Source organism: Sprattus sprattus, assembly GCF_963457725.1.
Source record: "Sprattus sprattus genome assembly, chromosome: 7".
NCBI classification, from domain to species: Eukaryota; Metazoa; Chordata; class Actinopteri; order Clupeiformes; family Clupeidae; genus Sprattus; species Sprattus sprattus.
The window spans coordinates 6,716,758-6,738,353 of record NC_137926.1 but is presented as its reverse complement, the minus strand read 5'-3'; the positions used below and the strand labels follow the sequence as shown (position 1 = coordinate 6,738,353).

The 21,596-nt window shown below is 45.9% G+C and overlaps 2 protein-coding genes across 3 annotated transcripts in view; both read left to right on the top strand.

Moving 5' to 3' along the window:
* Positions 1–2,608, top strand: part of ccn1l1 (cellular communication network factor 1, like 1) — a gene marked incomplete at both ends in the record, with an annotated part of 9,926 nt that extends 7,318 nt beyond the window's left edge. Inside the window, 4 exons of the mRNA XM_080842594.1 lie at positions 717–930; positions 1,277–1,633; positions 1,915–2,117; positions 2,300–2,608. Of these exons, the coding sequence (XP_080698720.1) occupies positions 717–930; positions 1,277–1,633; positions 1,915–2,117; positions 2,300–2,608 (1,083 nt within the window). The remainder of the gene's footprint in view (positions 1–716; positions 931–1,276; positions 1,634–1,914; positions 2,118–2,299) is intronic.
* A 5,862-nt stretch (positions 2,609–8,470) lies between these two features.
* Positions 8,471–21,234, top strand: lmo4a (LIM domain only 4a). Of its 2 annotated transcripts, none has more exons than XM_080841990.1 (5): positions 8,471–8,524; positions 14,806–15,048; positions 18,583–18,679; positions 19,521–19,679; positions 20,054–21,234. In XM_080841990.1, the coding sequence occupies exons 2-5, from the start codon at positions 14,813–14,815 to the stop codon at positions 20,060–20,062; spliced, it is 501 nt and encodes a 166-aa protein (XP_080698116.1). In that variant the 5' UTR covers positions 8,471–8,524; positions 14,806–14,812; the 3' UTR covers positions 20,063–21,234. The 2 variants fall into 2 exon arrangements, with proteins under 2 accessions (XP_080698116.1, XP_080698115.1); XM_080841989.1 differs by lacking the exon at positions 8,471–8,524 and adding an exon at positions 9,285–9,619.
* The last annotated feature ends 362 nt before the right edge of the window (positions 21,235–21,596 follow it).

Below are 21,596 nucleotides of genomic sequence, written 5' to 3'. Positions count from 1 at the left end.
CTGATCACTAAGTCATGTTTTCCATAAGGATATCATCTGGACATACGAGCCTCTTCACACTGGTACTTCTAACCTGGGCTGCAGCTGTGGTAAGATTTGATTTGTGGACTTTTCCACATTTCCATACTTTTCTATTTTATTGGGGGGTGGGGGGCTATCTGCTAAAACATAAATATGTAGTGAATGGAGGGGTGAACTTTGTATGTGCGTTTATTGTAAGAAAGCAAATAAAGAATTATTTTAACCAAGAACGTGGCTTTTCAACTCAGTCTAATAATATCAGTGTCATTGTTTGATTATTTGTTTGAATAACATTTGTTTTTGGAGATATGAGGAATGCTAACAGGCAAATATATCTTTAAGATTTGCTATAAAGATCTCCAGTCTCATTGGGACATGTATTAATTTCACAGTCACATTTGTCTGTGTGTGAATGTGTGTGTTTGTGTGTGTGCCCGCACTATATTACAATAGCTTAATCTATTTAATTTAGTTTAACTGGTCTCTTAAAGGATATACTTGTATACACTTTTCATTTAGTTTTTCTGAGCCTAAGTGAAAAATTGAAAGTTACTAATATGGGCAGTAATATGAATAATACAAAAGAAAACAGTAAAATACTATAAATAAAAAGACAGATTCCATATAAGTCTAATTTTATTCCATATGACACGTTGTTGTCCCCCCCCCCCCCCACCCTCCTCTTCTGCCCCCAGGTGCACTGCAGTTGCCCTAAGAAGTGCTCTTGCCCCTCCCCTGCCCCCTCATGCCCGCCGGGCATCAGCTCCGTGCTGGACGGCTGCGGCTGCTGTAAAGTGTGTGCCAGGCAGTATAACCAGGACTGCAGCACGAGCGAACCATGTGATCACATCAAAGGCCTGCACTGCCACCTAGGGGTTGGGGGTGATCCTGATCGTGGTCTGTGTCGAGGTAAGTGTCTGTCAAGTTTTTCTTTTAGTGATTAGTGAATTATTATTATTATTATAATAATTTGTATTATTAGTAGTAGTAGTAGTGGTAGTAGTAGCAGCAGTAGTAGTAGTAGTATGAGGAAATGTTGGGTTTAATGTGGCCTTAGCCATGGGTGCACTGGCCGATCCAATTGACAGATGTGGGGGGTAGTAGTAGTAGAAGTAGCAGTAGTAGTATTAGTTGAAGGAGTGGTATTAATAGTACTGGTAGTGATGACAGAGTAAGTGAGAGAATGTAAATCCTTCTACCATTTTTATTTTAACCCATTCATCCATTTAACCCATCTCATCTCATCCTCCACCAGCTGAGGCCCAGGGACGGCCCTGCGAGCTGAACGGCCGTGTCTACCAGCACGGCGAGGACTTCCAGCCCAGCTGCGAGCACCAGTGCAGCTGCATGGACGGCGTTGTGGGCTGCATGCCCCTCTGCCCGCACGCCGTGCCCCTGCCTGGCTGGCACTGCTCCAGGCCTCGTCTCGCCAGGCTGCCGGGCCACTGCTGCGAGGAGTGGGTCTGTGACGACGACAACCGCATCGAGGAGGAAGACGCCAGGAGGCCAGACGAGCTGCAGCCTGCCCAGCCGCAGAGCCCCGATCTGGGCAGCAACGAGCTGCTGGTGGCCCCCACCCCCTGGGACTCCACTGTTGGAGCTCCAGAGCAAGGTAAAGCAACAGAAGCACCTTCAGTCTTTCTTTTGAAAGATTTACGCTGAATTGAAGAATAATTACATTTATAGTAAGTATGTATGACGTATGTATCTGTCTCCAAAGCTTGACAATACATGAAGGGCAAGCAACTTTTTAGTAGAAAGTTTGTGTGTTCTCAAACATATGTGTGCTATGAAATGACCACAAAAAGAAATATGTCTGTCTGCCATGTGATTAATGTTTTGTTCTCTCTCTCTCTCTCTCTCTCTTTTTCCTCCCCAAATCCTGCCCCTCAGAGTGGATCTCCTCCACCCAATCACATGCCCTCCTCCCAGACAAGTGCTTCCTGCAAACCACTGATTGGTCTCCCTGCTCCGCCAACTGTGGGATGGGAGTGTCCAGTCGGGTAACCAATGACAACCCAGAGTGTCGGCTGGCCAGGGAGACACGTCTCTGTCAGATTCGCCAGTGTGACAATGATATCATGCCACTTGTTAAGGTACACATCTAACGTTTGCCACATACACATCCTGTATATATCATTATGATATATCTGACAGCAACATAACAGTACATATTTCCACTAACTGTCACATAATTACTTTAAATCCATCCTCTGTCAACCAATAGGTACACAGCTTGTCTAAACCAGCTCTGTTTTGATCCCTCTGCCTCCAACAGAAAGGGAAGAAATGCCAGCGATCCATGAGGCCCAGAAAGCCGACGAAGATCTCCTTCTCCGGCTGCTCGACCACACGGCGGTACCGACCACGTTCCTGTGGTTCCTGTTCCGACGGCCGGTGCTGCGAGCCTTCGCAGACGCGCACCGTGGTTCTGCAGTTCCACTGCACGGACGGGCGCAAAGACTTTGCGCGCAACGTCATGTGGATCCAGCGGTGCAGCTGCAGCCAGAGCTGCGAACGGCGCGGCCTGGCCGTCTTCCCAGAATCCCTCAGCGTCCCCAATGACATCCACACATTTACCCACTAACCTCTCGCCTTATTCCCCAGCACTACTGCCTTAAAGGACCAGCAGGTCTTCAGGGTCACAACTTCTGTAGCTCTGCAAGCTGAGGCGTATAGAAATGGTCATCATACCAAACATACTTCATCCCTGAGAGTGTCTTCTGTTCCATTGTCGGGGCTGGAGCTGACATGACTATGGCTAAACATTAATCTTATGTTTATGAAACTCTGAATCCCTCAGAAAAAAAGAGTGTGCTTGTCTCGCCAGTTCCCCCGTCGTGTAAACTCAAACAAGTGCTGTTTTTCGGTAGAACCTTTCTCTCTGTGAATGGATGTATTTATAAGCTCAGAGAAGCTTGGACACTGACAGAAGATGATGGCACACTGAATCCTCCATTTTGTCAGTCGTATAAACACACAGACTAAACACACAATAGCAGCTCCCAACCCAATCTATCTGGAGAGACATTGTTTATTCAGTGGACACTTTTGTGGACAATGGCTGTCCTAATTTGACAATTTCCTTTTTTTTCAGACTTTCTGTTTTGTCTAGATTGTACAAGTGACTGATACGTTTGTTACTTGTAGGGCATCTCTTAGTGGGATAAAAAGTTCACACATTCACAAGCCCTTCATGCAAAATTTTGATAAATCCTATCAATGGACCTCCTGTCACTGCTGAGAGGCAAGATTCAAATATATGTGGCTTATATTTTTATACATGAGATTATTCACATTCATGACCACATCATAAGTTATTTGTCATAAAGTTATTTGATTTGTTTGTTTATTGTATCTGAAGCATATACTGTGACATTCTAAAGTCATCAATGTTATTGTAAAAAAAAATGTAAATATGTATTTATGTAGCTGTACAGTGAATGTAAAGGTTTATCTGATTATTATTGCTTTTTTACAAACTTCATTTATGGTGGAGTGTCTCTTTGTAAATACCACCTCATTGAGGTGCGCATTTGTTTATATTTATACAGGTTTATATCATGTTTGTCAACACTTTATGTTTTATATGAAGGAAAATCTATTTTGATGTCTGTTACCTTGACCTTTGACCTTTTGATCAGTTTGTTTCTGTTTTGATCAATACAAAAATAACTCAAAGGAAAATGTGTCTCCTTCTTTTGGAAATGAAACTATATTTTAGTGAATTCAAATGGATTCCATATAAAAAATACACTTCATTTGGTAAAACAAACAACTCCATTAGGACTGCTTGGGCATTTTTGTCACACAAAAATCACACATGCCGTGACTGGTTAGTGTGGATTTATTTAAATTTCTGGAGTGATTGTGTGTGTGTGTGTGTGTGTGTGTGTGTGTGTGTGGTTGTGTGCATGCGTGATAAGAACAATACACATAGTAACTACCAGCTCACATATAAAACATAAAAAAAAATAGGCCGACAAATTCCATTGTGATTGACAGTTTTCGATCTTACAGTATATGACTGATAGTACCAAAACCTCCTCTCACAGCTGTGACTGTGGCGAGTGCTTCACGGCCAGAAACCCCACAGGATGTAGCATGGGCCACGGGGGTCACACGAAGGGCCCTCTGCCCTGAGACCAGGAGTGGGACGGTGACCTTGGCCCATGCCCACCTACATGCCCCAGCAGCATGGCACCCATCCCCCAGGCCGAGCCGGGCACGGCAAACATCACAGCTGCCTCTCAAATATCACACGGCATCACAGACAAATTAAATCACGGCCGCAGCGCCACACCGCCGCACCGCAGTCCACCCCTGGCGTCCGCTCGATGCGGTCCTCGTCCCATAAATGCTCTCTTCACTTCTTTGCCTTCTTTGCCTAACTGGCACCTTGGCTTAACTTGCACTTAAGCAGTGACAGGCCTGCACTTCTATTTCTTTCTATGTCGTTTTTTTTTTTTTTTTTTTTTTTTAAATAAGCAGTATTTATTGTTACACCAGGTTTTATTGTTCTTAGCTTGATTTTTCTCTCCCTTGTACGTCGCTTTGGACAAAAGCGTGTGCTAAATGACTAAGTGTAAATGTCACACATTCACCTGAATGACTCGATCCCGGCACACTGACTACAGTGCCTCAGATGTTCATCTCATAAACACCATGGTGTAGTATTCACCTGTATGGCACACAACTGTATGCCAGTAAACTAACTATGGTTGTGTTTTCAGTTGGTCATTCGACCGGTCTTACGGAGGTGTGTGTACAGTCATGCCACCATCACTTTGCTCCTCAGTGGTTCATTGTTCTTCCTTTCACCGTTTCAGACGTCCATAAGAGGATGCGGTCCTCTCACGTTCAACTTTGAATGTTTGGACAGCTCCAAGGTCTGCTCACAGTTCTTGTAGTCAAAACATTTACAGTGGACTCTCGAGGCATCCTCCATTTACAGAGGATCTCACCACCACCCACTGTGAGCATCGTCACACTGAACAGCTCTCCCTCACTGAAGGTGGTCTGATCCAATCGCTCGGCAATGCTGTATGGATGCCATGTAGATTTCATTTGGCATTTGTGCATGTTATGAATACCAAGTAAGCCTTGTAGTCGATGAGATTTGCCATCGGGAAATTCTCTGACATATTCTCCAACGTTTATTTAAAGCTGTCATTTGAGAGCTGAAAAACAAGTTCTTCGGAAGTCTCCCATGTGACTTCAGTCATGGTTTGCTATCCCGATTTCCCAATTTAAAGAGACAGTAGCCTATGCACTTGCCACTTTTTGAAGCATTTTAAAAATATAAGAGACTAGTACTGTTATCATCTTCCAACCTTCCGGTTCTTCCAACTAGCCACCTTGGCTATGCACTATGCAGTTCTTTGTGAAAAAAGCTTTCACAGCATGACATTGCCAACTATATTGCCAAAAGACACGAGTTAGCATGCTAGCAAGCCTTCGATCGGCGCCAACTGTGCTGTCGTTCATGTTTGTGCGTTTTTTGCATGCCTTTCCAGTAGTTATTGCTAGGTTACGACCAAAACACCTAACTACTGCTTTTAAGGATATGATGCCATTACTGGCATTGCATTGCATTGCTCGCACCATAATACTGGCTGTGTATTACATAGAATACCTTGTTGGAGGTTTTAGCAACTGTTATGATATTAGTTTGAAAATCACACTGACATATTGACACATAACACACACAGCAGCAGGAGGTGTACTACGTGCGTCATAGGAAGGAGAGGAAGAGGGTGGAGGTGTGTGTGTGTGTGTGTGTGTGTGTGTCGGGGGTATACAGTTCTGTGTGTGTGCGTGCATGCGTGCTTTTTCTCCCCATAATGATTTTTCCGCTGGCAACTGCTGCACTTGCGTGTGTGTTGGCTGGGAGGACAGACAGGAAGGCCCAGGTGAGGCCTGGCCTCACAGGCAGCTGTGACTTTCAGCACGGCCGTGCCGGGGAATAGCAGGAAATGTGCTGGATGCTGAGGGATAGCAGGTGATGGGAGGAGATGGACACACACACACGACACACACGCACATGCAAACTGACACATGCTGTATGTGCGCACACACACCATGTAGACATACATGCAGCAAACACACACACACACATGCACACACACACACACATGCTTACTGCCACAGTTTCACATACGGCACACAGTATATGAATAAAAGGGCACTATATTTGCATTATAAGACTAAATTCAGATCAGAGCTTTGTGACAGTCCATCAAGAACTCTTATTGTGTGGCCATGTGAGATTTGACCTTTGATTTCGATGACATGACCCTAAAGGTTAGCGTGGTGCTCTACCGATGTCCAACCACACTCAAATAACTGCTTGAAGAAGCTGATCAAATCCTTTGTGCATCTATGATCGCGGATATGCTGCATTAGCATTTTAAGTGTGATTGTTGGATTGACAGTGTGATCGCAACTCCTGTGGTGCAGCATTTTATTTTGCTCTCATGACCCTGGAGTTTCTCCACCACTCAGGCTACGGACTCAGTCTTTGCCCTTTGCCCTTTGACATCAGATTCAGGAGTGGCTTATTTGGCTTATTTTTTTTCTCCAATTTCCAGTCGCATCATGCCAGTCAATTATGAGGATGGGTCTTTACTTGGGAACTAGTTATATATCGTTAGAAAATTAGAGGTTACAGTGCCCTCTTCTGGTGGGATGCTGAAATTACAAGGCTTTATTTTATGGAGAGAGAGTGAGACATTACTTCTGTGAAATAATGGCCTTTCATCAAGCAGCATAGGAAGACGTAAACGAGGTCAACCGAACAGATACATTGAAGAGTACAAACAGAAGGTCAAACCACTGTTCTAATGGCGCTGCTAAGTGAAGGCATAGGGATGTTGCACCCGCACTCTCTCCGTGCTCACTGACATTTCAAGTATTTTTTGTACGTAAGCTTACTCTTGTGTGATTGGATTGTCCCTGAGGACCATGTACGAAATTAAAATTCCTACTGTGTGGAGTCTGCCTTAGCAGACAGGAAATGCTTCTCCTCAGTCTGCCAAATGACTTCTGGCCTGTGAAAGGTTCTATATATTACTCTACAGCTAATTTACAAGCACTATATACATAATAACCCCCATTTTAGCCTCATTAGAACACCTTAAGTACTGTTCACAACTCCTTTGTCCCCGTCTACCATTTTATGTGCCATACATACCACTTTAACGCTGACAACACATTGACTAATTCCTATTCATTAAGAGCAAGGCAAACTTTCCCACGCAGACCAAACAGCAGCCGTCACTTGCTAATCCTGCAATAATATTGTATAATTTAAATAGCCCTTTCTTCCACTCTCTCCTGCCAGTGGTTGATTTCACACTTTTCCCTGACTGCTCTGTCAGCTTTGTCGTGGCATGTCATCAGTTCATTTCCCCTCACTGTCTCATGCAAAAAAGTATCAATTTCCCTGAAACAATAGGACAGTGAGGGGGGACAGAGCCTGCATGGTTCAGGAACAGGGTTATCCCCCCATGAGCCTTCAAGGGAGCCCCAGGGGTGTTTGGGAGGAGGTGTCAGAGGCCTTTGTAAGCACGCCGGGATTTGAATATAATCACACACGGCTTTTTTCCTCTTTGAAGCTAACACCATTGTTAGCCATGAGAATGGTGTTAGCAGGAATCACGGTGACCACTGCATAACCTGCGCTCCCGGCAGGTGGCATTTACAGGGTCCGATTGTGTGGGGACACACATGTCGGGCGGAAACTGTATTATTTTAGGGAGAATTCAGATGATTTCGGAACTAAATCAAATACTCGGTCCAATCAAAGACACATAATATATGCTTCAAATAAACCGCTATATCGTTTTATAATCAAATATATTTGATTGTTTCATAACTTTTTTTTACACTGTTTCACTGTGCAAACAGACACGGCAAAACCGTTTGAAAACGTAATTCTTGCGCGCTTCCACCAGATGTCATTCGAGGCAAACAACACTCGCACAACATGCATAGGTAGAACTCACATATGCGTATCCTTCTGGAAGTACTCTTTGCATTCTCTCATGTATAATACCGGATTGTTGTCAAAGCATATCACTTTATTTCAGAGCAATTTGCTATCTAATGGACTCTGGCAGACGAGAAAAACAAATTCCTTTCTCCACTTCGCACTTCTCCCAATATATTATACACCAGAGAACTACATTTCAGGCAAATTCATATGCTTATCCATGTGCTACGGTATTGCACTAACTGGGAGCTGGGCTAAGCTCAAGTCTCCTGAATGTATCAGCGATGCGACAGCTAATCTACTTTGAAGAATTTGGAAGCGCTATCGTCTTCCCGCCTTTCCATGATGCATTTGCTCAACAGCCTATAAACAACGTAGTAGCTTAGTCTTCAAACTACACCTTGACATTTACCCCCTGCACAAGAACACGTAGAATAGTATGCCTATATTCGTAGTATCATAGTGCTCATGGTATCCTCTGACATTGTCCGCGACGTGACGCCTGAACAGGTGAGCATAAAATTAGGACATCTTAGCCCGTTTCCAATAGGAAATGCATGAGGAGGATGCAAATGCCCGGTGTGAACTTCTTCTGTTACGCTATGGGGCTCATCTTGTTTTTTTTATCACTTACCCCGAGGTCATGTTTAAGAAATGGAGTAACGAGGATGGACGGAGTGAAACCAGGTCACAGCTGTAGCCTACTGTGCACTTTGGAAATAGTGCTAAAAATGGAACAAGAGCTGTTGTAAGGAGTGAACGGGTGGGAGCCCGTAGCTGGGTTTCAACTCATTCGCATATTTTAAGGGCTGTGTTATGCGAATTAAAAATTGACACCCTATCTATCAAGGGCGGAGTTGCGAACAGCTGTGGGCTGAACATTTGAGGTTGTCAGGGCAATTTGAACGGAAACACGTAATTAAATCCCAACGAAGGCAATTTAATGCGAATAAACCCGTTTGCAGAATACAGAATCAGGAGTTAATTCACCCCCTTTATCGAATCAATTTCTTATAGATTGTATGCGAATTTCAAGCGATTCCACTCCGCATTTAATATGTGAATGGAGTTGATCAGTGTCACTGATTGTAGTTACAGCCACAAATACGCACCAAAAGTTCTTCACAGGAGCATCGATCATCCTGTCAGGTGCCACACCCCCTGATTGTAAGTGGTTGGAGGGTCTCTACAACGTCATGAGAGGAGTGACTTAAAGCATGTTCTCTGCAAGCCAGAAGTATCAGGCAGTCTGCGTTTGCAGCGAGAAGACCACCAGCATAGATACTCTACTACGAAAATATAGATTAGGTATATCGATCTGTAGTAGTGCTGTCTGGCTTAAAGAAAAAGAAACTGGTCAAATTACAGTTTTGGCGGAAAAAAATGATGTCCGTATTTAGAGAAAGGAAAAAGTCACTTTAATTGCAGTAGACTATATCGCTTTTTTTGCTGTGGGATTACTAAAGAACTTTGAAAAGTTGCTTTTTTTCGCTAGAGGAAAAGCATTCTTCACTTCAATTTAGAAGAAGGAATCCTTCATAAACACGCGCGCGTCAGTCGTCTTTTCCACACCTCAGTAACTTCAGAGAAGAAACTCCCTCCAAGGTGAGTGTCAGGGATCACGTCTGTTATTAATCCGTATTTCCTGTTAATCAAATGTCAACCATGAATGCAATGACTAAACCCGAGCAAACCTGATATAGTTAGGCTATAGCCTACCGGGATGGTGTTTCAACCCACGGCATGTCAAGGCAGGTCCACACCTTGTTAGTTCTCGGAATCCCTGGGCTTTTTAATATTCAGTATAAATTAAGCTCCACAGTCTTTTTTTCTTTTAACCGTAAAAAGGAGAAAAGTTCGGTTTGCTTATCACTTCTCTGCTGCAGGGGAGAATTTTCACAATAGGGAGTTGTACGCCGGAGTGTTAATTAAAATGAGACCTGTTTTAATGAAACGACGATGCGTGTAGTTATGGCCCCTGAGCGCATTATTAAAAGAGAAGGATATATTGCTAATCTGCCTTGGTGCCAACCGGGTTTGGTCATTGCTCACTGGCGTTGCTGCTATTTATAGTGGCTGTTAACGGTGCAGTCATGCTTATTTATTTTAATTACGAACCACTTCCACTGGCTTCTGCTCTCGGGGTTATTTATTTATTCAAAGTAGGGGGCAGGCTCCTCATATTTTGACACATTGTTTTTTTGCCTAGTCCCTCTAGAACTTTTGTCAGTGGATTTGGTGGAAGTTACACTGGGAAAGGTAACTTACCTTAAACAATGTTAGAAGACTTCCTTATAGCTCTGAACAGCTTTCTGTGAATCCTATAGTAGCTTGCACTGAATCTTTCAGCTAATAAGGCAGTGCAGTCATGTGGCCTGACACTTTTAACACTATAACAGCTGTGACTTACACATATAAGACCCTTCATTTAAGAGTAAACATCTCCATATACTGCCACTTGGTTCTGTGTGAACCTTGGTGAAATGTGATTTGTACCTTAGGGTTAAACCATCATTAGCACCACCAACCTGATACCGTGCCCAATCAATCAGTCTGTTTGCGGACAGGCATGTGGTGTTGTGTTTCTCCTCATTAGCTTCTGGTTTTGGTCTTTATTTCATCAATCAGCCCGTTAGCAGAGTGGAACCAACCCCCATCCCCCCCCCCCCCCCCCCCCCCCCCCCGTCCTCTCTGCCTATTGTTCTGGATGTAATTGTTTTGAAATGTGCGGCAACCCCTCATCATCCCAAAACCCTACTACTTCACGAGTTTAAAGGGGGGGGGGGGGCCTGCTTTTTTTTTTTTTTAAGTCATTCAGGGAGTGTTATCCAACTGCTTCTTGACTTGCAAATGCAGTTGCATGAGGCTGACTCTCTCAGGCATCTTGCATTTTGCAATACATTCGTGCGAGAGCAGAATTCCACGCTTGTTTTAATGGGGTTAGGCAAGAAAGTGCAGCAAGACATAAAAACAAAAACATGAAGTCATGCAAAAAAAGTCTGTTATGAAGCGATAAGAGGGAGCAATTGGCTCTCATGGTCCTTTTTAAAAAAAAGGTGGTTGCCAGAGCGCTTTGAAATGGGGATAAGCTTACCTAAATGGCATTGTTCTTGTCTCTCTTTTTATTTAATGGGGCCTCAAAAAGCGTGTGAGATTCCCTCAGGGTCCAGTTCGGCACTATTGTTTCTTGCTATCAGGTCTGCTGCAAAAAAAAAGGGGGGGGGGGGGGGGAGAGAAAGATGATTAAAAAGTGGGATTTGCATTTTTATGAGATTAGCGTGAGTGAAGTAATTTGGCATCTCCTTGAGCGTGGAGTTCATTGCGTCGCAGGTGTAAAGTGAAAGTGCAGCGGTGTTAGGAGAAGGTGTTGCTGTTTAACACTTGCACAGTGTTTCAGGCTGCAGGGGTTTGGTCATGTGTCTATTTGCCTGCCTCGACATTAACGTTGACATTTGCACTGGAAAAAGTTTGTACATAAGGCCTGTGTTGGAAATGCAAGAGTATGGAAGAAGTCCCCCCCCCCCCCTCCTCACTAACACCCCCTCCTCATCAGTCATGACATTGTAACTTCTGATCTCAAGGCTAGCAAGCTGGTCAAACCAGCAAGTTACCAGATTTCCAGGCACATTTTTTGGCATGCGTTTCTTAACTCAAAGTGGTTGTGTGTTGTGCCACTTCAAAACACGTCGGAGAGTTTGCTGTTCCAGTTCTGTGTCTCCACATTGTTTGCCGTCGGTCACGGCCTGCGCTCCCATGCGAGCCGAAGTATGACATTCCTCGTCTCCGTTTTTCCTGTCTTGTGAAATAGAAATTTCTTAAATTTCACCCAGCAGTAAGAGTGCGCTGGAGGTGCTGATGTTTTGAGGTAAGTGAGTAGATTTCACACCAGCACTTAACAGCCAGAGGAATCTGGCCCGCACCACTGAAAACAAACTGCGTGTGTGTGTGTGTGCGAGTCGGCGGCTCCAAGGGGTTATAGTTATGATATTGCTTAGTGTTGACTGATGGCTATTCTCCACATTCAAGGTCTGTCCCACATTAGGCGTTTGTTATTGCATGTGTTTAGTGGCCACTTGCTATCACGTCAGCTCATCTTAGGTTACAGGGGGTGCTTGACTGGCGCGGTCTGTGCAAGGGGGACTGTTGTCGTGCCAGTTTTTTTTATTTGGCCGCCGAGCCACGTCCACATTTTTTTCGAAGTGGTTTGAGATGGTGCTGCCCCGAGACTTTATGTGGGACCTTTTTTCCCTGGGCGTGGGAAAGGATGCTGCCAGCTGGTATCTTAAGTGCACACAGAAGAAGAAAGGTCCGGGTCTCTCGGAAGGCCTCCCTCCTCCCTCCAGGAGCTGGTCATGCTGCTTTCCTGTGACTTCTGAAGTCACCTCGGCTGACCTCTGTTCGACCCCTCCAATCAGAGCGGCTCAGGGATGACCTTTGACCTGCCCCCGGCATCTTCTGTCTGTTCCGCGCTGATCATGGAGGCAGAACAGAGAGAGGAAGTAACATGTGATAGCATCCCAGAGACGACCGTTGTCCACATCCAACACGCATCATGCGAAGTTCCTCTCTTTTTCGAGCTTGTTTTTGCGCTGTACAATGCCTTTCTTTTTATTTAAGGTCGCTCTGCATAGCTACGCTTTTCTTTTTCCTTTTCCGTGGGCTTGGCCTGGTTTCGGAATGTTCTGCTCCGCGGAGGAGGCTTGGCCTGGTGGTTTTTGAGCGACGTCGAGAAAGACTGTAATTTGGAAAATACTGTATTCATCCATCACCGCGACAGATGTTCTGTGCACAGATGAACCCGCGGTATCTGTTTGCCTGTATCAAAATGAACGCCAAAATTGTGTGTAGGTTAGCATGTGTGTGTGTGTGTGTGTGTGTGTGTGTGTGTGTGTGAGAGAGAGAGAGAGAGAGATAATGCCTCTGTGTGTATGCGTTTATATATCTGTGCATATGTGTGTGTCAGTATGCCTGTGCGCATGTGTGTGTCAGTATGCCTGTGTGTTTTGTGTGTGAGTGTGTGTGTGTGTGTGTGTGTGTGTGTGTGTGTGTGTGTGTGTGCATGTGTGTGTGTGTGTGTGTGCATGTGTGTATATGTGTCTGTCTTTCTTTGTCATCACTTGTCAGTTGTGCATTTCTGGGGCTGGAAGGCTCTTCAGCCCGTGAGGAGAGGAGAGGAGCAGGTCTTCTGTGTCTGTGTGTGTGTGTGTGTGTGTGTGTGTGTGTGTGTGTGTGTGTGTGTGTGTGTGTGTGTGCCTGAGAGGAGAGGAGCAGGTCTTCTCATTCCCAATTCCGACCCCCCGCCAGGAGGAGTGGGGGTCGTTGGGCTCCGGGCCGGGCCCCTGTGACAGAGCTCCGCGCCATGATTGGACCCAGGTGTCGATGCCGCGGAGAAAGCGGGGGCCGTGCACTCTCTGAAATGCCGCAACGGCCCGCTGGGGAGCGGCTATGTTATGGGCCTGTGGAACCGTGCAGAAGGGAGACATACTTCAGCTCAAATTGGATGCGCCGACGAACCGATCTGGAGACTTCAGTTAATTTAGGAAATTATATCAGCCTGTGTTTTATTTGTGTAGTTATTGACGATTACTGTGTGTGTCACGACCCACCTCCGGTGGACTGTGTAGCCGACACGCAGCAGAGTTCTGTGTGTGATGGTTCGAGTTAAGGCAATTCCAAAACTATATTATCTCCAGGTGTGCATGAAATCAAGTTAAATCTGCATTGGAAAAATGGAGGGAATTGAGAGGGAAATGGCTTGATAATATAATGATGGATGGAAGGTTTTTTTTTATTGAACAATGTCGGTGATCTGTTTCTCATAATATTGCCCAGAGCTCGAGTCTTATATGGGATTTAGTGTCAATCATGTAACTCGCTGATTCCTGCAAGATCTTGGTGGTTTTGTTTTAGTATTTTATCTCTCCACTTGACCAGATATATGGCCCCTCTGTCTGGATTAAGGCAATGCATTTAAATGGCCGTCATTGTGAAACATCTGTGAACGTTCATTGTAAATGGATTAAGCCATACTTCGGGGATTGGTTGACTTGCACAGACTTCCCCTTGAAACCTTTCCCTAACAGCTCCGCAGCCTCCCAAGAACCACCCACTTTTCTAACCTATCTTTAACCTCCCGCTGACCAGACCAGACCCGGTCTAACCTCAGCTCAGCAGCATAAGGAGCCCTGTTGTTGTCAGACCGCAGCCGTCGTCAAAGGACAGAGACCTCAAAGACGGCCCAGGCTGCCTAAAGGCAGACATTTTGTTTTCTAGGGAGGGGGAAAAAAAGGCTTCCTTTATATTCCTCTCCTAATTTAAGAGCACTCTTTTCATTCAGGGGTCATCCAGGCCCTCTGGATGGTGACCGTGCCAGGGCTCACAGGAAGGAAACGGGGACCCATTTCCTGTCGGTCGGCTGTATTGTAACCATGCCAACTCCTGGCCACGCGGCCGGTCGCCGTGCCGATGCCTCGATCGGTCCTGTTAACCAGGGATGAGAGTGGAGGGGTCACAGCTGAGACGGCTTAGCTGTCCAGTCCCTAGAACCACCTCAGAGAAGGGTGTGGAGCTCTGTGGACATCTGTGTGGCTCTCATCAGGACACGCAGGCTCTGGACGACGAACCCACTGCCAAGTCGTGTCGCAGAATTGTGTTGCGCTGTCCTCACGGTCGACAGTCTAGCAGTGTTTCCTGTCGCGTCACGGACGTGTCGTGTCACTCATCTACTGGCTTTAATTTCTCCTCTCTCCTCTCTTCTCCTCTTTCCCCCCCCCCTCCCCCTCCCCCTTCAGGGTTACCATGGTGAACAGCCGTGTGGAGTCCTCGGCCGTGTCCGTGACCGGAGGCGGCGCGGTGCAGCGCTCGTGTGCCGGCTGCGGCGGCCGCATCGCCGACCGCTTCCTGCTCTTCTCCATGGAGCGCTACTGGCACACGCGCTGCCTCAAGTGCTCTTGCTGCCAGGCCCAGCTGGGGGAGATCGGCACCACCTGCTACAGCAAAGGAGGCATGATCCTCTGCCGGAATGATTACATCAGGTACAGAGGCCAGGGGGAGAGAGGGGGGGGCTACAGGGACGGGGACAAGGATGGGGTGGGGAGAGGGGGGGGTAGAGGGGCCGGGATGGGGATGGGGATGAGGATGGGGAGGGGAGGGGAGAGGGGGGGGGAGAGGGGCCGGGATGGGGATGGGGATGGGAGGGGAGAGGGGGGGTAGAGGGGCAGGGATGGGGAGGGGACAGGGAGAGGGAGGATTTATTTTGCCAGGAGTAGGAATCAGTTCTGTTTTGTCCGTGTCAAACACCGGTGGCAGAAATGTGTCACAGTTGTACCACTTTGTGTTGGATTGGTATTAGGAAATATTGTAGCCCAATGTAGCCAACCTTTATTGATAATTGTCTAAATGAATAAATGTTGTCAATGCACTGTAAGAGGGAAATTACTGACAGCTTGATAGCTGTCGAAGTTGATCTGATTAATGTAGTCGAAATTCAGGACAGGCGTCATTTTGACCAACCTTTGGTCTGCTATTGATGATTTTCATCTCCTCGCCAACCACACACCCACTGCTTCCACAACACACACACACACACACACACACACACACACACACACTGCTTCACACGCTTCCCAGAGCTTCCGAGGCCACATGAACTAGATCAGCCCACTGCAGATCAGAGGCCTGCGGCTCTAATCATAGAGATCTGCTGGAGGCTGTGTGTGTGTGTGTGTGTGTGTGTGTGTGTGTGTGTGTGTGTGTGTGTGGTGTGTGTGTGTGTGTGTGTGTGTGTGTGGTGTGTGTGTGTGTGTGTGTGTGTGTATGTGTGGGTGTGCGTGTATGTGCGTGTGTGTGTGTGTTGTGTGTGTGTTGGCGTCCGTTGGCGTGCATAGAGTGCAGGTTCCACTCTGCCCGCCTGTGCCAAGTCTGGCCCTGGCAGCGGGTGTGTCTGAGAGGCTGGCACTCTCATACAGGCCGGGATTGTGTGCCTGTGCACGCGCGGGCACTGCCAGGAGCTTAGCCGCTCATCCAGAGCAAACAGGAGGGCCCATCTCAGAAAGGGCCTGGAAATCACGCAAGTCAAGAGCGCCCACACGAGAGAGCACTCACTCCTAGCCCTGGCATCAGTCAAGGAACACGGGCCCCTTTGTAGGTCGCCCAGTCATAATAAACAAGAAATTAAGACACAAACATGGCGGGAAATAAACAAAGAGCTCCCTACTACAGACATGACCTAACACACACTGGACTAGTGAAACAGTCTGAGTCTACGGTCTTTTTAAAAATGACATCAGAAGACATTGGATTCTAAATGAGATTTTTTTGATGGATTGATTGCTGTGGATGATGTTACTGACATTTAGCTGATGAGGTCACATACATATTTTTTTTTAATTATGCAAAAATCTGAGCAGGTGTGCCCACAGTCTGGAAAATGCGGCTCAAATAAATTCAACCCATTCAGCTTAAATTTGATCTTAATGCTTCAACAGGCTTGTGCCAGTACTAGAGCCGCACCCAGATGTCAGTGCTGCTGGTTAACCCTTGTAAAGAGAGCATACATAGCATTACAAAGACGATATTCAGTAGACACAATGACAGCATACAAGTTAGATCTGCTTTAATTATCATTAATGATCTGAATAAAACATAACAGATCCATTTTAATTGAAAGAAGGGGATGGGAGCAGTTGTACTTAAAGGTACAGTCCACAATTCTAACCCCATTCATTTTTTATAAGATCCAGAGAGTTGTTCATCGCGGTTCTCTAGCTGTCCGTTCAGTGTTTGTGCTCCAAGAAACTCCTGGTGTTCATGCACAGTCCTGGTTCTGTAAACAGGAAACAAATATAGTGGCTCGGACCGTGCCATAAACAATCCCAGCCAATCACCATGGTGCTTCAGCACGCACAGAAGGGAGGGGTGTAATTTGATTGGCTGTTGAGCTCAAATATCTTTTTCAAACAGAAGAAACAACTTTCTGGGCACATAAGGTTATCTTAACATTTTAATTAGAAAAGAAAATCATAAACATGGTATGCATCTTGAAACATCACGGTGCTTGGTTTCTGGTGTGCGTGTGTGTGTGTGTGTGTGTGTGTGTGTGTGTGTGTGTGTGTGTGTGTGTGTGTGTGTGTGTGTGCTTGAGTGTGTACACCTTTGCAATTACATACTGTACGTGCACTTTGTAGTACATATATATATATATATATATATATATATATATATATATATATATATATATATTTATATTTATATGTGTATATAAAACAGTTAATCAAAAGGGCAAGGCTTCGTTGCCAAATGGCGCACCACGGAGCCTGAAGTCTGATAAAAGGAGAGCACAGTAATTAAGGAGAACAGGGTTCCTCTCTGGCGTCTCTTATTAAATTACTGTTTGGATTAAGATCAAAAATTCATTACTGCGTGCAGTCAGAGCCCGGGATAGTGATAGGGGACAGAGAAAGGGGGAGGAAGGAAGGAGAGAGAGAAAGAGCGAGAGAGAGAGAGAGAGAGGGGGAGAGAGCGTGAGAGGAAGAAAATGAGGCAAGGAGGAGGTTGCAGCCAAACCAGTCTGGTGGGTGTCACAATAAAGCCTTTGCAATAAGAGAGGAAGCAGTCTCCCATAGAAACATATCTGTGGCAGGGGTAACTGTTAGCATGCCAGGTGTTCCAGGAGAATGGGGGACTGTGGGGGGGTGTGTGTGGGGGGGGGAGGGAGGTTCTGTGGAGAGAGAGAGGGAAATAAATAGAAAGATAGTATGTACAAAAGAGGGTGTAGATGTTTTTTTAGGTCATCAAAGAGGGGGCTTGAACTCATTTTAGCATTCTCCCAAAATTGCCTTTAACGACACCGTGGCAGTGGGCTCGTCAAGAGCCCCCTAATTAGGAGCCCAGACTGGATCAGAGGTTCCATAGTAACCCCCTCCAGCCCTCCTGCATCCCCCCTCCACGGCCACCAATTACTCTGCCACCTCACATTATGTTATCAGCAGCACCCTAAGGGCCGGGGGACAGCGGAGCTCTGCACAGGAGGCCCGGCAGTAACCTTGTGTGCGGATAAACATCGAGCCGCCACACTAGGCTACTCCCCAACACCGCCAGCCTTGATTGGGGACACATAACTTTTCAACATAACTTTGTTGTCTGTCTTATTTGTCGTTTATTTTTTGTTTACTCTTTGTATGCGTTATGGTAGCTGCACAACTAATGAACCCATCAGAAAGTGCCTTTGACTGTAACTGTCAAAATGTCAGACATTGTAAAACTAAAAGATTAAAGTATAGTACATATAATATCAAATTTATATTTTTTTGTTGCTAATGGATTCATGATGTGTCCTGTTTGTTAAAATGGTTGGCATTGTGTTCTAATCATTATGTTTTCCAATGGGACCTATGTACTGATAATATATGACTTCCTGTTACAGTGTGACTTCCTGTTTCTGTGTGACATTCAAGTTATTCAGGATAGGAGAGAATGACTGCCAGATGCCACAGTGTCAAATCTGTGGTGAAAGTGCATTAGAGTTGAGACATCCGCCTTATCTAACGTGTGCCATCTTTCATCCACAGGCTCTTCGGTCACAGCGGAGCATGCAGTGCGTGCGGGCAGTCCATCCCTGCCAGTGAGATGGTCATGAGGGCACAAGGGAATGTGTACCACCTCAAGGTGAGAAGGAGCCACAAGATGGCCAGCACTCCCATCACTGTAGACAGAGTGCATGATGAGTAATAACACCAGGGTAAAGAGTGCATTATGAGTAATAACACCAGGGTAAAGAGTGCATTATGAGTAATAACACCAGGGTAAAGAGTGCATTATGAGTAATAACACCAGGGTAAAGAGTGCATTATGAGTAATAACACCAGGGTAAAGAATGTGCTTACAGTTCTGATAAAGAACCAGTGTCCTTCGGTGCATATTACTATTAATGGGTGTGGGTATGAGTTTCTGTGCTTCTTTGGACAGCATGAAAGAGTCAGATAATCGCAAGTCCTACAAGGCTTATTTACTTGAGCAGGATGTCATGGTGATGATGAATGATCGAACACCATAGACAGACTAATGGGCTAATTTTAGCACTCAGAGAGGACGGCCTTCGTTAAACCTCAATTATCAGAGATTTCTGTATACCCAGCTTTGTCAACATGACGAGAGATCGCCGGAGAGGCTTATTTAGTCCCCATCACAGGCCTCATTTACATGCCTTCATTACCGATAAGGGATCAAAAGATCAGGAGGAAATTGGCCATGAGGAAACCATGGTGTTCTTTTTTTCTGCATGTCATTACAGTATCTCTCTCTTTCTTTCTCTCTCTCTCTCTCTCACTATCTGTCTATCAATCTCTTTTCCCTTTCCTCCTACTCCATGTCTGTCTCTCTTTCCCTGTCTGTCTCTCTCCCCCCCTCTCTCTCTCTCGCTCCCTCTCTCTCTCTATCTATCTCTCTCTCTCACTCACTCACTCTTTATCTCTCTCTCTCTCTCTCTCTCTCTCTCTCTGGCCCACAGTGCTTCACCTGTGCCACCTGCAGGAACCGCCTCGTCCCGGGCGACCGCTTCCACTACGTCAACGGCACCATCTTCTGCGAGCACGACCGGCCAGGAGGGGCCCTCCTCAGCTCGCACCTCGCCCCGCTGCAGAACAACACCCTCCTACCAGACCAGAAGGTGAGGAGCCAACACACGGCGCGATAATGACTAGAAACCCAGCCCTCTCAGCCAGCACCTGGGAGACGAGAGAGAGACACGGGGCTCCAAATGTGGTCATGCCACCTCCCTCCGTTATGGCACATTCTCATGCGTAATTGAGGCTACAGTTTGACGTTGGGCCATTTTTCAGGCAGTTGTTTTTGACCTTTCGATTAGATCACTCCCTTATTACAGTAAGATGCTCTTCAATCGCCATAGACACCACTGGTCTACATAATGCAAATGGTCCAAGTAGTGTTCATTTATGAGCACATTGTATCTTCTTAATTTATCTCTGTTTTACAAAAATGTTTTGTTTTGTGACTCAACCTCTTCCGCTCTCTTCCATCCAGGTGTGCTGAGGCGAGAAAAACAGGAAGTGCCTTTTCCTCCACCTTTCTTCTTCTCTCTCTCTTTCTCTCTCTTCCTCTCTCTCTTTCTCTCTCCTTTCTCTCCCTCTATTTCTCCTCCACTACTCCTTCCATGGTCTGGTCCACGCCATTCCCAAAGCCCCAGCCTCTTCCTGACAGCTCTGTCTGTGCGTGTGGAAGAAGCCATCCTCAGCTCCATCAGCTTCACAGTACTCACCCGACAGACGCTTCAATGACTAGAGATGGTGAGGAGAACACTAATGTTGACGTCAGACAGACTGCAATGACGTAGAAGTGGATGTCGGCCTCACTGAGGATGACGTTGTTGACGGCGAGTGGCTGTTTATGCTGGGGCTCCATAGGAAATGTGTTGTGTCGAAAAAAACGGGCTTCTACGCGCGTGCAGGACCCAACTCCCTCTGGACTCTGCCTAGCCAGAGAGCTGACACAGGAATCTCAATCGGGAATGCTGGGAACACACACGGAATGCCGTGTGGCTGTGTGTCGAGTTCGTTCGGAAGAGGTGATCTGAGCTGCGACACAGAGTCTGGTTTATGTGTTGATGCTGGTGCGTCGCCCAGCACAGATGAAATGACTTTATTCATGTCGAGGGACACTGGTGCAAGGGGGGGGAGTTTCCTGTTTGTTCTTGAAGAGGGGTCCTCTGCTCTGCCCAGTCCTTAAAATGCATTTGACACGCCCAGATTGTTGTTTTCCGAATACGCAGATGTGCCATTTTGAATTCCAAGATTTTTTTTGGCCTTTCACCTAGATGTTACCGTTTAAACTTTTATATGTTGAGGGTTCTTCTGAGGGGGGTTAACGTCCTCAAAACACTGAATCATTTGAAGAGCGCATAGTTCAACCTCTTGTGCAGTTCTGCTTAAAGTGCAAGTACGTTCATTTGCATTAGAGAAGGTTTTTTTTTCCGTTTTTTTGTTTCTGTCGTGTAAGTGTAAGTTGAGGATCACACTGATTCAAACTGATCAAATGAGAACAGCGGGTTTGGGACGAGAGAGAAACATGTACATAGTTATGTAATATTGTTCCTTGTGTTCTATGGCAAGTCATTTGTCATTGTGTGTGCTCAGTTCTACAGGCAGGGGTACATTCTATATCAAATATCTATATAGGAAAAAAGTACTTATTATTAAATGACTATAATCATCTCTCCTGTGGTATTTGTAATAAAATATCAGTATATCTGACGACAATTAGTCTTTGTTTGATTAAGTTGATATGTACACTGTGTGTGTGAGAGTGTGTGTGTGTGTGTGTGTGAGTGTGTGTGTAGCAGTGTGTAACAAATAGCCCCGCCGCTGAAAATATAGGGTAGATTTTGGCTCTGAAAAGCATGGCCAATTACCCTCAGGAATGGAATTCAAACACTTGAGCCCTGGCCATTAAGGGAAGCAATTAAAGCACCGGGCACTGGGGGGGGCAGGCTGGGGGGGGAGGCAGGCCTTCCAGGGCTGCTCAGCCCCTCTGACGTGGCCTAATCTGGAGCTGGGGCTAATTAAAAAGG